Genomic DNA, 18,981 nt, shown 5'->3' with positions numbered 1-18,981 from the left:
TTTATTGATTAAGGGTATTAATCACCAGGTAGTAGCCATAATTCCCGCAAGCCACCCCCTTGCCTCTTCTCTTCATTCCCATCCTCTAGACTTTAAGCTACAATATAAGCTAGATTAGATGCCCACGGGAAACATCCCTTTGCTATGAGTTCTTCATACATTTCCCCCAAAGGTAGTAGAATCCTATCCCCCATTAACTTAATGAATTCCCCAGAAAACCCATCATGTCCTGGTGTCTTCAAAAGTGGTACTTGTTGGATTACCCGTTGGATCTCCTCTAACTGAATCAGGGCATTCAACTCTTCCCTCTGAGAATCCTGTAGCTTCGACAAATTAACCTTCTTTAAATACTCATTAATGTTCCTTTCATCAACCTGGCAGTAACTATACAAACTCTTATAGAATAAGTAAAATATTTCACTAATATCTTTGGTCGAATTTTTGATCTCACCTGATTCCCCCTGCAAGGCCCTAATATATCTCTGGCCACCCCAGTGTTTTGTTAGATTGGCTAACATCCTGCCTTGAACCCATATTTGTAGACTCTCGATTTATGATACAGCAATGACTTCTGGGCACATTTATGTAAAAGGGAATAAAGTGCGGTCTGGACTTCCAGAAATCTAATTTTGTTAGGTGTCGCCTGAGATTCATAGGCATGTTTTACCCTTTTTAGCTGATGCTCCAATAGTAGCACTCCTTTAGACAAGGCTTTTTTTCTGGGCAGCAGTATAAGATATAAGTTCTCCTCATAGGACTACCTTAGCCGCTTCCCAGAAAAAGAGTGTTTCCCTATGAGCCCCATTGTCCTTCTCATACTCCTCTCACATCCTATGAATATGTTCCTTAAATCTAGGATCTTTGTACAGATATCTGGGAAACTTCCACAGAATATTCTTTTCAGCTGGATGAAACCTCTTAAATTGAACCACACCATAGCATAGTCAGAAACCTCCAGGGGCCCAATCTCAACAAGTGTAACTTTTGGGAAAGTGAGGTTCTCAATGAGCAAGTAATCTAAATGTGAGTGGGATCCATGCACCCTGGAAAGGTGGATATACTTCCTATCCCCAGGGTGCAGTGTACGCTACATATCATCCAAATCTAGGTTATTACAGACATAAGAAACTCCTTTGGGATAGTCCCCCATCATGCTTTGCCCTGAGGATCTATCCAGCTTAGGGTCATACACACAATTAAAATCCCCTCCCATCAGTATAGTTCCTTGAACTTTTGTTAGCTATTAACTTCACCAAGGTTGTGAAAAAAGAATGTTGATATAGGTTCGGACCGTAGACATTACTTAAAGTTTCCGATTGACCAAATAGCGTACCCGTAACTATTAAATATCTGCCATCTAGATCACTTATCATTTGGTTCAATTGGAAAGAACCTTGTTTCCCAATTAAATTGGCTGCTCCAGATTTCTTAGACAAAGCCTGAGAAGAATATAACTCACTGACCTATTCCTGTCGGAGTTCGTTCCTTTTCATCTAAGTGGGTTTCTTGCAACACTGCTATTTGTACTTTTTGTCTGCGTAAAGTTTGCAATACTTTCTAACGCTTTATAAACTGAATCACGGACGGAAACATTCCAATTGGCCAGTCTAATTAAAGACAGCTGTGATCCACTCATCACCCAAAATCCGCTTTTGACCTTCCGCTCTTCCCAATTCCCTGTCTAAGCCTCCCAGCCTAAGTCCGGATGGTTATCCCGAACTATTTGGACATGAAAAAACTCTTCCGTTGTCATAACTGCCATAAGAAGCCCCTTGGCTTTCCTTTGCATCACCCCCTTGCCCTTCCCCCCAAACCTATTCCCCACCCCTTGTGCCTTTTACTCCTCTCCAAGCATGGTCCCCCACACAAAAGGGGGATTCAAGATCCGCTATCGATTGTAGAGATCCCCACCACCCATTACATTGCCAGCAATCAAGCTAAACAAGGAAATGATTAATAGTCACCACATACAAACAAAAAAAATACAATCCATTAGAATTGAATATAGTCATATACAGGCCAAGAACAGACTTGCTGCAAATACCCACAACAGAAATAGTCTGGTTTTATGTTCACCCGGTTCCCACAATTGCCTAGGAGCAAAATGACTTTTTAATCCAATGGAATGAAGTAACAACTATGCAACAAATTGCCAGATTAGGCCATCAAATACAGGAAATGTTGAACTAACAATCAGACTGCAACAGTGACATGTTGAGGAATGACCTATGGTCACTGGATCCACGTAGTGCTGCCCACAGCGGTCCAGTTTATTCAGCCAGTCTGGACCTTGGACAACGTAGTTAGGCTTCAATGGCTTCCACACAGTCATAGATGGTCTCTGTGTTACTGTAGTTGATCCAAAGTTTTGCTGGAAATTGCAGCATAAATTGAATCTTCCTCTCAATCAACTGAGTACAAATTGATGCAAAGGCCTTGCATTTTGTAGCCACAATTGCAGAATAGTCTTGGAAGATCATTATATTTTCCCCTTCATACTCTAATTTATGTTTGCGATAGGCTTGCAAAATTTCCAATTTGTGGACTGAATTTACTAGTTTAGCAATCACTGGATGTGGTCTTAATCTCTGTGTTGACTTTTGCCCTAATCGTTGAGCTCTTTCAATTCTGAGCTTGCCATGCTTCACTCCCAATTACAAGGCATGGGGCATCCATTCTTCCAACATGTCAGTGAGAGCAGAATCACTAACACATTCTGGAACTCCAATAAAGCATAAGTTATCCCTGCGGGATCTATTTTCTAAATTGTCTGTTTTTTTGAGACTGTGAGCCCTGAGCAGCTTTTAGCGAGGTCACTGCTGCTTCCAGGGCCTGCACACGGTTTTCCGCATTGGACACGTGTGTTACGCTTGGGCTCCGGACAGGAGTCGTGCACACCACCCAGCAGGGTGGCTCCAGGTGGAGAGAGACAGGAAGCTCGAACAGAGTCAGGTACCAGGCTGGGTCAGGGCAGGCAGCAAGAATCAGAGTCTGGGTTCAGGCTGGGTCAGGGCAGGCGGCAAGTGGCAGTGTCTAAGTACAGGCTGGGTCAGGGCAGGCGGCAAGTGGCAGTGTCAAGTACAGGCTGGGTCAGGGCAGGCGGCAGTCAGCAGTGTCTGGGTCCAGGCTGGGTCAGGGCACAGTAAGCAGGACAAGGCAGGTCAGAAGGCCCGTAGGCCACACACACACACACACGGAAGGCCCGTAGGCCACACGCCAATAGCGGGGCAAGGCAGGTCAGAAGGCCCGTAGGCCACACACACACACACGGAAGGCCCGTAGGCCACACACCATAGACGGGGCAAGGCAGGTCAGAAGGCCCGTAGGCCACACACACACACACACGGAAGGCCCGTAGGCCACACACCATAGACGGGGCAAGGCATGTCAGAAGGCCCGTAGGCCACACACACACACACGGAAGGCCCGTAGGCCACACACCATAGACGGGGCAAGGCAGGTCAGAAGGCCCGTAGGCCACACACACACACACGGAAGAAGGCCAAAAGGCCGCACAAGGCAAGGCAAAGATAGGCCCGAAGGCCGCGCAAGGCAAGGCAAGGCAAGGATAGGCCCAAAGGCCACGCAAGGCAAGGCAAGGCAAGGATAGGCCCGAAGGCCGCGCAAGGCAAGGCAAGGATAGGCCCAAAGGCCACGCAAGGCAGGCTAGAGCAGGGAGCCCAGGAGAGCTCGATGCCGAAGCCCCGAGGCAACTGTCAGGCAGGGTTAAGAGGGCACACCCAGAGCATAGAGTGGACATAGGAGATGGACTGGGCCTGTCAGGAAAGCCAGCCCTAGAGGGACCCCTGGTGGTGAGGCGGTAGCACAGCAGCCACCGCCGTAACAACGTGTGCTTGTACATCCAGCATCTGTTTACCAGCTTTGGTCAGAAGAAAAAGACCTTGTCAAATTTACCATATACTTTATCGAATTTAGATTCCAGGGCTACTACAACTGCCACCGCCACATCTGGGGATGGAAGAGTGCTAAGGGGAGCCGCTATTTTGTGTCTCACTGCTTTTGGTTTCTCTCTCTCGCGGTGCTGAGGTTTGGACGCCATAAAAGAGTCATGCAGACTCGAAATGAATCTGTCTGGTGCATGGAAGAATAAGAGGTAAGTTCACTGGAAATTGAAAGATGGCTCGGCACTGGATCCACAAACAAACAAGAAAAATGGGAGGTGAGGAGCCAGAGCCAGACAGGCACACAACCTACTCCACCATCACGTCACGTGACTTCAGCTTGATATATTAATAAAAAGGACTTGTCACTATGGAATACAATTATTACCAGTTCTATAGCTCTTAAAACATTCATAGCACCTTTGCACAATTGTATGATATCGTATGAAAATACAGAAATTTAGTCTGTATGTATATAAAATAGTCTTTCTAAATTTGGGCTTTTTTAGTATCTGTCAGAGTTGACTTGATATGGTCACACATGGCTGACATCTGCTGGAACAACTGTAGACTACCACTGGAAGTGAGTGAGAATGACCTACCTCTCCTTTTGGTACATCCAGATGTGGCGGATTCTTGCAATGGAAAGCTTGGCTGTCGTGATTAAAGATAAAAATGTTCTCTTATACTGCTGGGTCTTCTCTTCATGAAAAGGATGCTAGACTTGTTATAATTTTGAAAGCTGCTTCTTTGGCACTCTTAAACCCAATGTGTTTTGATTTTACATAAGTTCAATAAGCTGCATTCTTGTTTTTGATATGTGTCAGCTAGTCAGCATGCAGTGTTTTTAGATCTACTTACTGTACTTTGCTTTGAGCTTGTGTTTGGAAAGGCGAGTAATCAGATCTAAAATCCAAGCAATGTCAGAGTTTTGGTGTCTCCTCATAAATATATAAAAAAAAATTTCAAAGAAGACTTTTCATTGATAAGTAGGGCTGAATTTTCCATGACATGGGTAATGTCACCTGGTGGCAACAGACATACTTCTCTCTCCTAGCTAGTAGCACTTTTGCTTTTCTGAGCATGTATGGGAATTCCCATGCAGGTGTTGCCTCATGAGCCCCATTAGTCCTTTTTTGTCCAAGCACCAGCACATTCTATCTCTGTCTTTTTTTTCTGTGAAAACCCTGTTTTCTTTAAAACTGCTTCAGGAGCCCCTGATTGGGGTGGATACTGTATCAGAATCCCCATGAGGTGGTCTAGTCCATGGCGTTCTCTTGCTGTGGAGTCCAGCCTGTCAAAGGACGTCCACCAGGATTATAATCCTCAGAGATGGTCAAGGACGCCTCCTCGGTCACCACCTTCATCATTGGGGTCCTGGATCAGTGTTCCCACATCTCTAGTTCTGAAAAGAGGTCAATGGGGATCCCCTCCAACCCCCTTCCGGACCCTCCAGAACACTTTTCTTTACCGGAGAACCTTTTGTACTTCAGATTTCTGGACAAACTGGGAAAAGCATTTGGAATTAATGTCATAAGGACAAAGATCCTCACACAAATATCTTTGGCCTCCTCCAAATTTTGGAAACGCTGGTGGAGCCAGCAGCAATCCCAATCCATGATATACTGCAAGAATTGCAAAACCAGAATGTAGGAAAATCCTATTTTCTGTCCCCCGAGTTGCAAGGAAACTAGACCTCAAGTATAGAGCACAAAACTCCCCAGGAATTTGGAATAGTGCAGTTACCCCACAAATCAGTTTTGGTAGAATCCGCTCATAAAAGAGCAAATTAAAAAAAAAAAAAAAAAAAGGATATATTCGAATACTCTGCTAGGTAAGGATCTCAGACTATAGGACAATTTTGGGAAAAAGGTTTTCCAAAGCTCTGTGCTTAATGCATGAAATTCCACTCACCAGTTTTACATGGTTCAGTACTTCCATAATTGTATACAGAGGCTAAAGCCTTTCCCTCCACCCAGTGAAGTCAGAAATGCATACTTTCAACCATTCTTAGATGTGGAAGAGTGTGTACCCCATTTTAACTGATTCATTTACGAGGTATTTGATACCCTGGCATGCACCTCGATGGATTCCATTGTAGCTCATTGCATGGCTTGGTTGAGAGCCAGTAGCCGCCAGATGACTTTCATGACAATGCTCAGAGAAATGCTTGCTCAAATAAAGGAGCAGCATGTGACAATCCAGTCCCTCTCTACGGGACCAAAACAGCAGTCTTCTGCAAGGTGCATTTACTGTGCTTTTAAAAGACCCTATTTCCAGAGCTGCCTCTTTTAGCAATTCCAGTGATACCGAATGCTGCCTGTACTTCCACAACAGTAACAACTTCCAACATGTGCTTCTCAGCATGAACATTGTCATCCAAAAACACAGCAAGTCATGCAAAGCATGGACCAAGTTTTTGACCATTTGTCCAACCCAGAAACTATCCTCTCCAGTAGGGGGAAGAATCCAGTACTACCTGGAGGAGTGGTGCAAGACCATCAATGTTTGCTGGGTTCTCAAGATTGTGAATCTGGATATTACTTGTGTTTCTTCCGGCTTCCAGCCTTTTTTTGTCGCTCAGCTTTCAATCCGAATCTCTCACTTGACACAACTCTGCCTAGAGGTGAAGTCATTCCTTGAACAGCAGGCAATAGAACTGGTTCCTCCCCATCATAGCCAATGGCTCTACTCCCAATACTTCCTAATCCCTAAGAAATCTGGGAGACTGAGACATATCCTGGATTTAAGAAGCCTGAACAAGCATATACTCTTGGAGAAATTTAAATTGATTTCCCTCTATGCAATCCTCCCTTTTATCTAGATGGGGGAATGGATGTGTGCTCTGGATCTAAAAGATGCTGACGCTTATATTCCCCATCCATCTCTCCCATTAGCATTACCCGTGCTTTATGGTTGACTCTTCCTGCTATCAGTACAGAGTGCTCCCCCTTGGCCTCTTAGTAGCACCCAAGGATCTTCACCAGTTGCCTGGCTGTAGTAGCAACACATCTGTGGTGTCAGCACACCCAAGTCTTCCTTTATCTGGATGACTGGCTTGTGACGGGAAACTCCAGGGATGGTAGACTAATCTCACTGCAATAATCACGAAAATTCCTGGTAAATTTCAAGAAATCATCTCTAATTACCTCCAATAAAATCAAATTTGTTGGTTTGTGGATAGATTCTGAATAGGAGAGAGCTTTCCTTCCATAGGATCAGGTGAATACTCTGATTTCTGGAATACAACTGTTGAATGCGGATCAATAGTCAGAGAAGATCTGTTTGTTCTGGGCCACATGACAGCTGCGATTCATGTAGTTTCACTAATAATCCGCCTTCACACATGATTTCTGCAGTGGGATCTCCACTCCCAATGGGACAGCTCACACAACCTCTGACAACCAAAGGAATTTCAGAGCAAATGAAACAATCTATACCAGTGGCTAGATCCCTGTAGCCTTCAGGAGGGAACACCATTCTGTCTACTTCCTCACCAAGTTATGTTTGTGATGGATGCCTTCACATAGGGTTGGGTGGCCCACATGGGACCCTTTCAAACTCAATGAACATGGTCATTCCTAGAAAGCCAATTTCAAATCAACCTCCTGGAACTGAGAGTGATCAGGTACACTCTAACAACATTCACTCGCTTCCTTTAGGGGAAGAGCAGTCTCCTTCAAACTGACAACCAAGTAGCCATGTTCTTTGTGAATAAGCAAGGGGGCACAGAGTCATGGACTGTTTGCCAAGAAGTGATAACAATATGGGAATGGGTTTGCAAATGCCTTATATGTAATTCTTTCAGAAAAAGATGGTGCTCTGTACCCACCAAACGTTTCTGCCAAATGTGGTTTCAGCATTCTGTGTTAATCAAGCCATCAGGTTACATGTGTTCTTCCCGAGGCCACCCACACATGAAGGTGAGAAAACCTTTCATACCTTAGACCAGGGGTGGGCAATTCCAGTCCTCGAGGGCCACAAACCTGTCGAGGTTTTAGGATATCCTAATGAATATGCATGACATAGATTTGCATACAACTGAGGCAGAGTGCATGCAAATCTCTCTCATGCATATTCATTAGGGATATCCTGAAAACCAGACTGGTTTGTGGCCCTCGAGGACCAGAATTGCCCACCCCTGCCTTAGACTGTAAAAGAGCCTTGGCTTACTACAAAAAGACTCGGCTACATTGTCTGGCTTCACAACTATTCATCTTTTATGATCCTAACAGACTGGGCATAGCAGTGGCCAAATATAATTTGTCCAACTGGTTAGCAGACTGGATTGCACACTGCTATAATGCTAGCAGGACTACAAATTACAGATACTATCAAGCCTCCTCAAGTTAGAGCCACGGTTGCATTAGTCGCTTATTTGCAAACTACAGTGGACCCTCGAGTTACAACCGGCCTGACATGTGAACAACTTGGGTTACAACCAAAATTTTAGTTTTGAGTTAAAACCAAAGTCTTGAGTTACAACCTGAATGCCGGCCAAGGCCATGTGTATCCGCTTGTGCGTGCAGTTGCTTCTAATTGGGCGTTTTTTCTGTCAATCACATTTTTTTTGGGCTTGGTGGATGGGACTTCTGCTCTGCAGTTGCAGTGATTGGCTGCTGCTGCTCCCAGTGAGGCCTGTCCATCTCAGGCGCACCCAGAGCTGCAAATGTTCACAAGAGCACGTAGGCAGACCCAGCACGGCATTGCAGCAAACAACATCACTGGTGACCAAGGAAGCTTCTGTGCAGCAGCAGAAAGGGAGTGTAGTCCCAGCTGGCTACAGCAAGGTATCAGGAGGGGAGGAATGAGTATGCTGGGAGGGGGAAATAAGTGTTTGGAGGCCAGAGATGTGCTCTGAGGAGATGAGGAGGGGGGATTCCTTCCCCTCCTCTCTTCCTGCATGCCAAAGATGTCAACTTGAATGGTGAGTAAGTATGAAATTATTGTTTCTGGTAGGCTAGGCACATTTTATAACTTTTTTTTGTGAGTACACTAGGAAAATTATTGGTGTTTCTGGTAAATTAGACATATTGTTCAACCCTTTTTTTTTATTATTATGAAAAGGTTAGGTAAGGGATACTTTGGGAGGTTCAGGATGCATTATGGGTATTTCCATTATTTCTTATGGGAAAAATAGTCTTCTTACAACCAACTAGGGAGGAGGAATAGCCTAGTGGTTAGAGCAGTGGACTATGAACCAGGAGACTAAGGTTCAAGTCCTGCTGTCGCTCCTTGTGACCTTGGGCAAGTCACTTTATCCTACGTTGCCTCAGGTACAAAAACTTAGATTGTAAGCCCTCTGGGGATAGAGAAATACCTACAGTACCTGAATGTAAACCGGTGTGATGTCTCAATTGAGATGAATGTCGGTATATAAAAATAATAAATAATAAATAAACTTGAGTTACAACCAGCCCTCTCGAACGAATTGAGTTTGTAAGTCAAGGGTCCATTTTATACCTCTCAAAGACATCTGCAAAGCTGTAACATGGTAGTCAGTACATACCTTTGTGTCCCATTACTGTCTGGGCCATCTTTCAAAGAGTGACAGTAAATTCAGACAAGCCATTTTGTATAGCCTATTCACCCAGTGGTATACTCTGCACAGTGGGGCCTGGGTTGCTTATTCAGTAAGCGTTCTGCTGCAACCTCAGCTTGGGACTCCCCACTTGTCATGTCTAAATCAGCGTGCAAATTTGCTTACCGTAAATGGTTTTCTTCATAGACAGCAGAATGAATCAGCTATGCTAAATGCCCGCTTGCCTCCTTGGAGAGCCGACTACCTAGCTAGAATTAACTCTAAAATTAACTCTAAAATTGGCAATAGCCAAGCGGCAATTCCCGGACATGCTCAGTAAAGCAAAAGCTGTTCTATCTAGGAGAGAGAAATCTGGTGCCACCCATATGTCACCCATATGTCAATTCTGATTCATAGTCTATGAAGCATAGCGTTTATGTACTTTGGAATGAAATCCAGCAAATCACTGAAGGAAAATCAGTTTTCCATTGTCCAGGAGGTATTCAGGTAGAGATACTCTACTTTTTGAATATTTAGCGCAGTTTATTTTTTTGCCTGTGTGCTGCTACCAGCTGTTTTGTCAGGAGAAAAATCGAGGGAAAAAGAAGAAGTAGAGTTGTTGAGCACAGATTCAGACTTTTCATCAACAACTGTCTAACTACAATAATATTTAAGCAGCGTGGTTTCAATTGTGCAGAATCTCCTGAGTTTTGCAAAAAAATCAACTGTCTGGAAGTACTGAACCCGTGCCATTGGTTTTTATTTTCATGTTGTGAAAATAACATTCCGGCCAATTCAGGGTGGGGTAGGGATATTTGGCTCTTTTCTATGCAGAAACGTAGTCCTGTGTATAATGTTTTTGCACACACCTGCAAGTTTTGCAGACTCAAGGCCCAAAATAAAATAAAATACACTTTTTTAAAAACAAAAAGGCACAAAAATAAAACCAACCAAAAATAACAAAATGAAAACAGAAACTAAATCTAAATAAAATGACTTAATGGGAAAAAAAAGGATACTTAACATCTCTGTTGCTTTTGAAAGACCATTAATTTCAGTGTTCTCCAAGTCGCTGGTATAACTAAGGGAGTTGAGGATAGCAGCGGCTCTTTGCTGCAGTGCTAAACTGAAGCTGGCATCATCACATGCCAGTGATATGAAGCACTGTTTTCTGTTCAGTACTGCACTGAGCTCAGTTGAACATGGAGTATGATAGCAGGAAGTTAATGTAAGTAAGTGTATCCTTTAAATTCTAAGAACTCAGCATTGGTGACTTTAATAGGCTCTACAACAGATTACTAGCCTTTCTAAAGCTGGGCTTCCAAAATGTCTATCCATTGTGACCTCATTTTAGCGCTTGAAAATTCATATGACCCCAGAGATTGACCAAATCAAATCTGCAGGGGGTGTGGACCCCCTCCAACAATCAATCCACTGAAACCTTCCCTGTGTTCCAACTGATCCTCTCTCTCAACCCCCATCATCTCCAGTCGATTCTTTCTCTCAACCGCCATCCCCTTCCAGAGAACCTCCTCTCTCAACCTCCACCCTTCCAGCTGATCCCCCTTATATTCTCGGGCTTCTCTCATCTTCCCAGCCCATCCTTTTTCTCTCCGTCCTCCAGCTTATTTCACATCCTCCCAGCTGAATCACTCACCTCCAAGTCATTTTTACAATCCCCAATTGATCCTTTGTCATCTCCTCCCTCTCAGCCTCGCCTCCTCCCATTGATCTCTTTTCTCACATCCTCCTCAGTTGATGCCCCTCTCACCCCAAGCTCCTCTCTTGCATTCCGCATGAATCTGTCATTCCCTCCTCACCTTCCACAGCCAGTCCATTTCCCACTGATCCAACCCTCAAACCCTTCTTGCATCTGATCCCTCCCTTCACACAGCCCCTCTGCCAAACATCCTCTTGGCCAGGGTCAGTGGCAACATTTTCCTTTGGGACCTAAGCCAAAGGTGGATGACAACTGGTGGGAAGAGAGGGCAGGCTGATGACAGAGGCAACATTTTTCTCTTGGGTAGGTTCAACGGTGGTGGTGGTGGTGATAGAGGAGCAGTGGCAATCTCCACGGGCCTATGTGTACTCAGCCTACCCTTCCCCTCCCCTCCCCTCCCCTCATGGCTGGTCCAAAGCCCACTGGTGATCTGTAAATGGCAGCAGCATTAGTAATGAAAGTCAACACAAGACCTGTGAACCAGTGCAAGCTCACAGGCCCTGCAAGTGGCCCTAATCCCTCGTCATGCACAGCTTCCGGTTACCTCTGAAACTCATGCGAGAGTGGGACCGCTGCAGGATCTATGAGTGCAGGCTGGCTCACAGGCCCTGTGCTGACGTCCACTACTACTGCTGGTGGTGGCATCTGTCGAGCACTGCCCTTTGAGGCACTTATGACCCCAGCTTGGAGGTCTTGTCACCCCATTTGGGGGGTCTCGACCCACAGTTTGGGAAACTCTGCTCTAAAGCATTCTGTACCACATGAGTTGTTGGTGTCAGTCTAATTTCAGGTGGACAGGGTCAAGACAAAGTCAGACTAATTTTAGAAAGAGCACGCGTGCGCCCAGATATGCTGGAATTTTAAATCATGCAGACACTTGCACATTTTAAATATGCCTACTGCGCGTTAAATATGATCCTAATTTTAGGAAGTTATTCATGCAAACCTACTTCGCGTATCTCCTATAGGACTTTGCCGGCTTTAACGCGCATATGTAGGTGGATTTTAAAACATGCTCGTGGGAGGGACGTTCCCAGTTTTATCACTTGCCCAGTCAATCTTGAGATCATCTAGACCTCTCTGGTTCTTCATCCTGCATGCCCCCCAGTTGACCTGGACCCCTCACCTTGTCTTGTAAGCCCTAAAATGTGAGATCTGTAGACTTGCTCCTCATCAGGAGCAGCAGTAAAGCTACGCGGATATCAAGGCACCATGTGCCATGGTCTCCGGTTTTAAAATACCGAGTTATGTGCGAAAATGTTGACCCCCACCCTGGAATGGTCATTCCTCGCCCCTTTTCCGCCCCTCTATGTTTTGCGCTCACGTGCGCATATCCGCACGTATATCAAAGCTTTTAAAATCCACGTTGCCCGCGTGGAGCCCACCTACGTGCGAACCTAAGCGGGAGTTTGAATGGAGTACAGAAAAATAAAATTAGAAGGCTAAGAGCAAAGCCCACGAAAATGGCAGGGTCCAGATGAACGTTGGGCATTAAAATCAGCAGACACTGTGTTTTCACATTCGTTGCTCGCTCGTCTGCTGCCGTTTTGAGGTAGACAGGACCATATCAGGAGAGACAGCACTTAACTGGAAGCCATGCAGGCACTCGGGCTCCTCTGTGAGATCAGTGAGATAGCCGAGTGAGCAGCGCGTGCACTTAACGCCGCATTCCATGGCCAAGTAGGGACAGTTGTTTTTGGAACACAGGCCAGAATTCTCGGGCACGGTTTTGGGAGAGCTTTATGTGAGGCGCGAGCAGATGTGCCGAATGCAGACCTTCAGCTGTCGAGCTGAGGGATAGAGACGGTGCCCGCCGACTGCGCCGGATGAAATCAGCTGGACAGCTAGACGTGCAGCTTTATCTTTTTGAGGGTGGGGGGTGGGTGGGTGGGGGAATGGGGGCAGTTTGAATAGGTATTAATTTTGTTTCAGAGAAAACCCTGCTCTCCTGGTAGCAAGCGTTGCTTCGAGATGCTGTCCCAGTACCGCTGAAGAATGCCGCAGCGTGTGCAGAACTGGCTGCTGGAGAGCTGCCTCTGTAAGTCGAGCTGTGCCCTGGACGGGTTATTGCCGGGTGTTAAATGAAGTGTCGAGGACTGATTAACCCCCCTCCCCCCATGACTCAGGTTGTAGCGCTGGGGCTGGGCAGGGGCTAGGGATGTTGCAGAGGTGACATGCTGGACCCCCCCCCCCCCCTTCAGGAGGGGGAGAGGAAGTGTGGCTGCTGCGGACTCAGCAAACCCTGCCAGCCAGTGTAATGGTGCTGAGGGGATTTCTCTCCAGCGCTTCTGGTCATTGAAGGCACAAGTTAACTGGGAGTGCAGTCTGGAGAAGTGGCTTCTGTCAGGGGGATAAATGGAGGGAGGGGAGGAAACCTGAGAATTAAGTGAGTTACAGCTGTCATAAGTTTGCTCTCGTTTTCTTTTTGCTTTGTAACTTCTGTTATGTGGGGATTTCAAAAATTAGGAACTGCTTTCCCTCTCTGAGAAACAGAAATACTGTTAACCATGGCAGAGGTTATTTACAGCGCGTGGTGTTGTTATGCGGTCTCGGTGCTTGGGCTGAGAAGTTGTCTGGATTAAGTATTTGAATCAGAAGAAATACTTCTTGCAGGATCACCAACATAACTAGGAAACGGCAGCTTTGTTTTGTAAAAGAAATTGTTTGCTAAATTGTTTGGTGCAGTCATACTTTTGAACCTGGTAGATGAAAAAGAAACTGGAAGAAGTGTGTGCATGTCCTGAAAATGTGTAGAGATACTTACAGGGTTGTCTTCTAGTCCCCAGTAATAGTGGAATTGATGGCCGCACCCTCTGACACTTGCACTGTTGCGGGGAGTGCCTGGATTTTTACTGTGTTTAAACATATATTTTTGTATTCATTCAAGCCTTTGATCTTCTGTGAAATATTTTATGCTCGGGCCTGTAAAGATCCTCTTGGGCTTCCTTATCTCCTGCTGGGGTTTGCTCTAATTCTCAGGGTGACGTCTGTGTACAGAGGACATTGACTCAGTTGTCAGTTCTAGCTCTTTAATTCCTTGTTCCTCTCAGCGGGGGTTACTGCCTTAATATACAGCAAATAAACACTCCAATATAGGTTTCTCATAGTGTCGCTCTATCCAGGTCAACCCTGTCCTATGGGGCTGGTTGAGAGCAGCACTCTGACTCTTGGGTTCCTGGGCCTTATTGGAAGGTTTCAGCTAGTTCGAGGGCTGCCTCCTGTCTACTCTTGGGGTGCTGTGGGTCCACCATTTACATGGCCTGGTCGAGGCCATTCTGGAGATGTTCCTGTGCTACTTCGGGCCTGGTCTTCCTCTTAGATTTCAGTCACTTTCACGAACTGAAGGTCAGTCTGTAATACGGAACCTCGGGGGTTCAGATGAGAGTTGGTAATTGCCCTGGAAACTCTGGCATTCTGTCTAGGATGGCTCTCTTGACTTCCAGGTAACAGGTGTTTTCCATCTGGGTTGACCACTGATAGATGCTCTTCCATTAGCAGCTTCCTCAGCTATTTGACCCAGGTGTTCTCTGGCCACCCTGCTCTCCTTGCCATCCTTTTCAAAGTTGCTTGGGAAGGTGTCTGCTGTCTCAGGTAAAGCTTGAGCAGTAACAAAATTTGCGGGTGGAGGGCGGGCTGTGGTGATCTGCTCAGCTTGGGATACTTGGTACTTGCTGCTGGGCCCGCTAGCTCAGAATCGCAGATTACAGCTGCTTTTGGCCTTCAGTGAGGATTTGAAGGAGCCATTCTGTCTTGCCATCCTGCATAGCCAATGCCAAGAAGGGAGGATAGGGGAAAAGAGTGAGAAAAAACATTTTCTTCTTGCTTTATCTCTGCAACGTTGCTGTTCATTGTCAGCCTCTGGGCACTGTCCCACCTGGGCACTGTCCCACCTCTGCTACCACTTTGTAAAACCCTCCTGGGTTTCCTCGCTGCCTGCCAGGGTTTGCTTTCTTTCTCCGGGCATCATTTGTCGGTTGTGGCCCTTTAATTCCTTGTTCTTCTCACAGGGGTGGCTCCTGCCTTAAAACACATCACATAAGCATCCCAGTATGGATTTCTCCGTCTCTGTGCCTCTCCAGCAGCCCGCCGGGTCTCTGGCTTCATTACTCGGCATGCAAAGGGGATTTTTCTACCTTCCCGTCCCGTCAAACAGTCCAGTACTAGGCAGGCCAGTCTCGCTCTGATGACCTGTTGTTCACCTTTCTTGGTTGGGGGTCATTATTTAGACTTAGCTCAAACTTTATTCACAGTAACTGTAGGTGCTTTCCTGTCTTCAGAGGGCTCGCAGTTTAGGTTTGTACCTGACACCTGCTCTCTGTCCTGCAGGCGCTGGGTCTTTCTTTCTGCATGATCCTCCTTTCCTCTTTCTGTTTCTTGGATGAGTTTTATTTTGTGCAGGAACAGTCGGGGAGCTTTCCCTTTTCCTGTTTTCTGGTTGTTGTAAGGTGGTCAGGGTAGGTGCTGCCTTCTTGAGGTGTGCAGGAGCTTTTGGGGATATAGACTCCCCCCCCACAGTGCTGTTTTTGCTTATGAATGAAAATATTACCTTCCTTAGCATTGACATTGTCCTCCTGTTGCAGTATTGAAGTGCTTACAGTTTGACGTACCTCAGACTGTTTTTTTGCAGGAATTCGATAACTGCTCCAAATGCAGTGAAGACTGTAAACGATAGCTTTTGTCTGAGCGGGGCCAGCCTTAGTTCTGTTCTAATATCAAGCATTTGTATGTAAATGATACTTTCCTTCCAGACGGGTTCTGACACTTCATTTGTAATATTTTCTGTGGAATAAAATGGTTGACTGTCAGTTTTGAAACATGATATGCATGCCAGCCTCCATATAATGAGGGACAATATATTGATTGGTATTTTTGGCAAATTACATGTAGGAGTGTGCAGAGCAATATTTGTCGCTGCTTAATGCAAGATATTTGGACTGTGCAGAAACACAGAAAGAAAAAATGTAAAGACAAGATAAGGGCAGTGAGAACCATCAAATCCTCCCATTTCCCTTCATGACTGGTACCATAGATTCCAGTTGATCTCTCTTAACTTTTCTTTTCCTTCCTCGCAGCTAAGAATCCATGTATCCACCACCTGCCCATGAAGAAATATTTACTAATTTTATGCCTGAGTCTGCCCCCTTTAAGTGTGATACTGGGGTCTGTTCAGTAAAGGTCAGCATGCATCCTGTCTTTGACGGTAGCCAGTCTGGATCACAAGTACCTGGCAGACCCCATGAAGTAGGATCGGTTTCTTGTTACTGCTTCCCAGGGATAGCAGTGGCATTCTCTAGTCTGCCTGGCTAATAATGTGTTACGGACTTTTCTGCCAGGAACTTGTCCAAACCTTTTTAAAATCCCGTCTTTGCTAGTCGCCTTGACCATCTCTCTTGTCAGCAGATTCCATAGCTTGACTGCTTATTGAGTGAAAAAGTACTTTCTCTACAATTTGTTTTGAATCTGCTGGTTGTTAATTTCATGGCGTATCCCTTTGTTGTAATATTATTTGAAAGGGTAAATAACTGTCCTTTATTTAAGCGTTCCACCCTTCTCGTGGTTTTATAAACGTGCCATGTCCTCTCTATCTCTCTTCCAAGCGAAGTGCCCTACTAGCCTGTGGAGCCTCTCATGACAGGAGAGAGAAGATCCATCGCTCTCATCATTTTTATCACATTCCTCTGCACTTTTTCTAGTTCCACTGTATTTATTTATTTTTAGATGGGGCAACTAGAACTGCACACATGGTGCGGTTCAGAGGTGATATATTTTCCATTTTACTCTCCATTCCTTTTCCGAGCAATCCTAACATTCTATTTTCTCTTTTGACTGCCACCACACCCCCACGCGGAGGATTTCAGCATATTGTCCACAAAGATGCCAAGGTCTTTCCCAGTACAGAACCCAGCATCATGTACCTGCTGTTGGGACTATTTTTCCCTCTGTGCATCCATTTGTGCTTATCCACGTTAAAATTTCACCTGTCATTCAGATGCCCAGTCTCCTAGACATGCAAGGTCCTTTTGCCGTTCCTTTCAATCTGCAGCTGTCCTAACATATTTGAATAATTTTGATTATCTGTAAATCTGATCAGTTATGAATATGTTAAACAGCATAGGTCCCAGTAAAGATCCCTGCGGTACTCTCCCATTAATCTTTCTCCATTTGGAAAACTGTCTATTTAGTCCAGCTCTGTTTCCTGAGTTTTAACCAGTTGCCATTCCACACTAGAACACAGCCTCCTTTCCCGTGACTTTTTAATTTCCTGAGGAATCTCTCATGGCGGACTTTGTCAAATGCCTTCTGAAAATCCAAATACAATATCTCACCTTTATCCACATTGTTTATGTACACCTTGAAAAAAATCTAGTAGATTTGTAAGGCAAGACTTCCCTTTGCTAAAACCATGTTGACTCTTCCCCATTAAGTCATGTCTATCTATATGGCCAATAATTTTGGTTTAAGAATAGTTTCTATCATTTTGCCCAGTGCTGTCATCAGGCTCACTTTTTTAGGGTTTCCTGGGTCACTCCTGGAACCGATTTTTAAAAACTGGTGTTAAATTGGCTACCATCTTGTCTACAGGAACTGTTGCTGTTTTCAATGATAGGTTACAGATTGCTAGCAAAAGGTATGCAGTTTCATGTTTTGGTTCTTTCAGAGCTATGGGGTGAATACCATCCAGACCTGGTGATTTCTTCCTCTTTAGATTGTCAGTTTGATCTATTATATCTTCCGTTATGACAGAGATTTGCTTTAGTTGATCAGAATAATCACTCTGTGTTTTTAGTGTGGATATATCTCCAACATCCTCCTTAGTAAAGACAAAGGCAAACATTTATTCAGATTTTTATGCTGTTTTTTTTGTCTTCCCTGAGTGCCCCTTGGTCATCGAGTGGCCCAGGTGATTCCCTTACAGGCATTTTGCTTCAGATGTATTTGAAAAAGATTTTATTAATAGTTTTGGCAAGCTTCTTCTCCAATTCTTCCTTGGCCAGTCTCACTGCTGTTTTACATCTGACTTGTCAGTATGTTTGCTCTTGCCTTTTTTTTCCTTATTAGGGTATGCTTTTAATTTTTTGGCTTTAATTGCCTCTTTCACCTTGCCATTAAACTGTGCTGTTAGGTGTCTGGTTTTTTTTTTTTCAACCTTTTAAAAGCATGGAATACATTTTATCTGGGGTTTCAAGATGGTATTTTTTAAACAATGTCTATGCCTCATACAAACTTTTAACCCTTTTAGGGGCTGATACAATAAAACATGCATTTATTTATTATTTATTTAACTTCTTTTACTATACCGACACTCAAGACCAGGTCTTATCGTGCCGGTTTACATTAAAACATGGGGAAACCAATTAACGTATAAGTAGAAATGAGAAGTTACATTAAAACAGGGAGAGTAAAAACATGGATGTCGGAAGATAGGACAGAATTAAACTATAACAGAAATGGGAGATCAAGAATCAAACAATAAGTTAACAAAATTACAAACTATAAATTAACACAAAACAGTAAATTAGTAATACAGAAACATGGATTATAATCAGCAGATATATACATTGAAAGCAGACAGCTGTATTGAGTACTTGTTTTCCTAGTGCACATGCAGCCACATCCCCTAGGCATCCAATGCACTGTTTAAATGAGGGGCTGTGTACAAAAAAAAAAAAAAATGCGCTAGGGGAGAATTGTGCAACCCTAGCGCTTAAATACATTGGGCGCCTACAATTGCAACAGGCGCTCAATACGAGCATCCTTTTTTCTCCTAAGACAAGCAGGATGTTAGTCCTCACACATGGGTGACATCATCAGATGGAGCCCGGCACCAAAACTTCTGA

The 18,981-nt window shown here is 44.7% G+C and overlaps 1 protein-coding gene across 2 annotated transcripts in view; it reads left to right on the top strand.

Moving 5' to 3' along the window:
• The window catches only part of TNS3 (tensin 3), a 592,547-nt gene that overhangs the window by 11,673 nt on the left and 561,893 nt on the right, over positions 1 to 18,981 (top strand). Inside the window, exon 1 of one of the 2 annotated variants that reach the window (XM_029589690.1) lies at positions 13,028 to 13,181. The exons of the other annotated variant lie outside the window; for it this stretch is intronic. Coding sequence (XP_029445550.1) covers positions 13,139 to 13,181 — 43 coding nt within the window. The 5' untranslated portion in view covers positions 13,028 to 13,138. Of the gene's footprint in view, positions 1 to 13,027; positions 13,182 to 18,981 lie in introns of those variants that run through there. 2 annotated transcript variants of the gene reach the window in all.

The sequence above is a fragment of the Rhinatrema bivittatum genome, chromosome 2, assembly GCF_901001135.1.
Source record: "Rhinatrema bivittatum chromosome 2, aRhiBiv1.1, whole genome shotgun sequence".
Taxonomy (NCBI): domain Eukaryota; kingdom Metazoa; phylum Chordata; class Amphibia; order Gymnophiona; family Rhinatrematidae; genus Rhinatrema; species Rhinatrema bivittatum.
The sequence above is the reverse complement of the archived record's forward strand: the minus strand, read 5'-3'. Positions and strand labels throughout refer to the sequence as shown.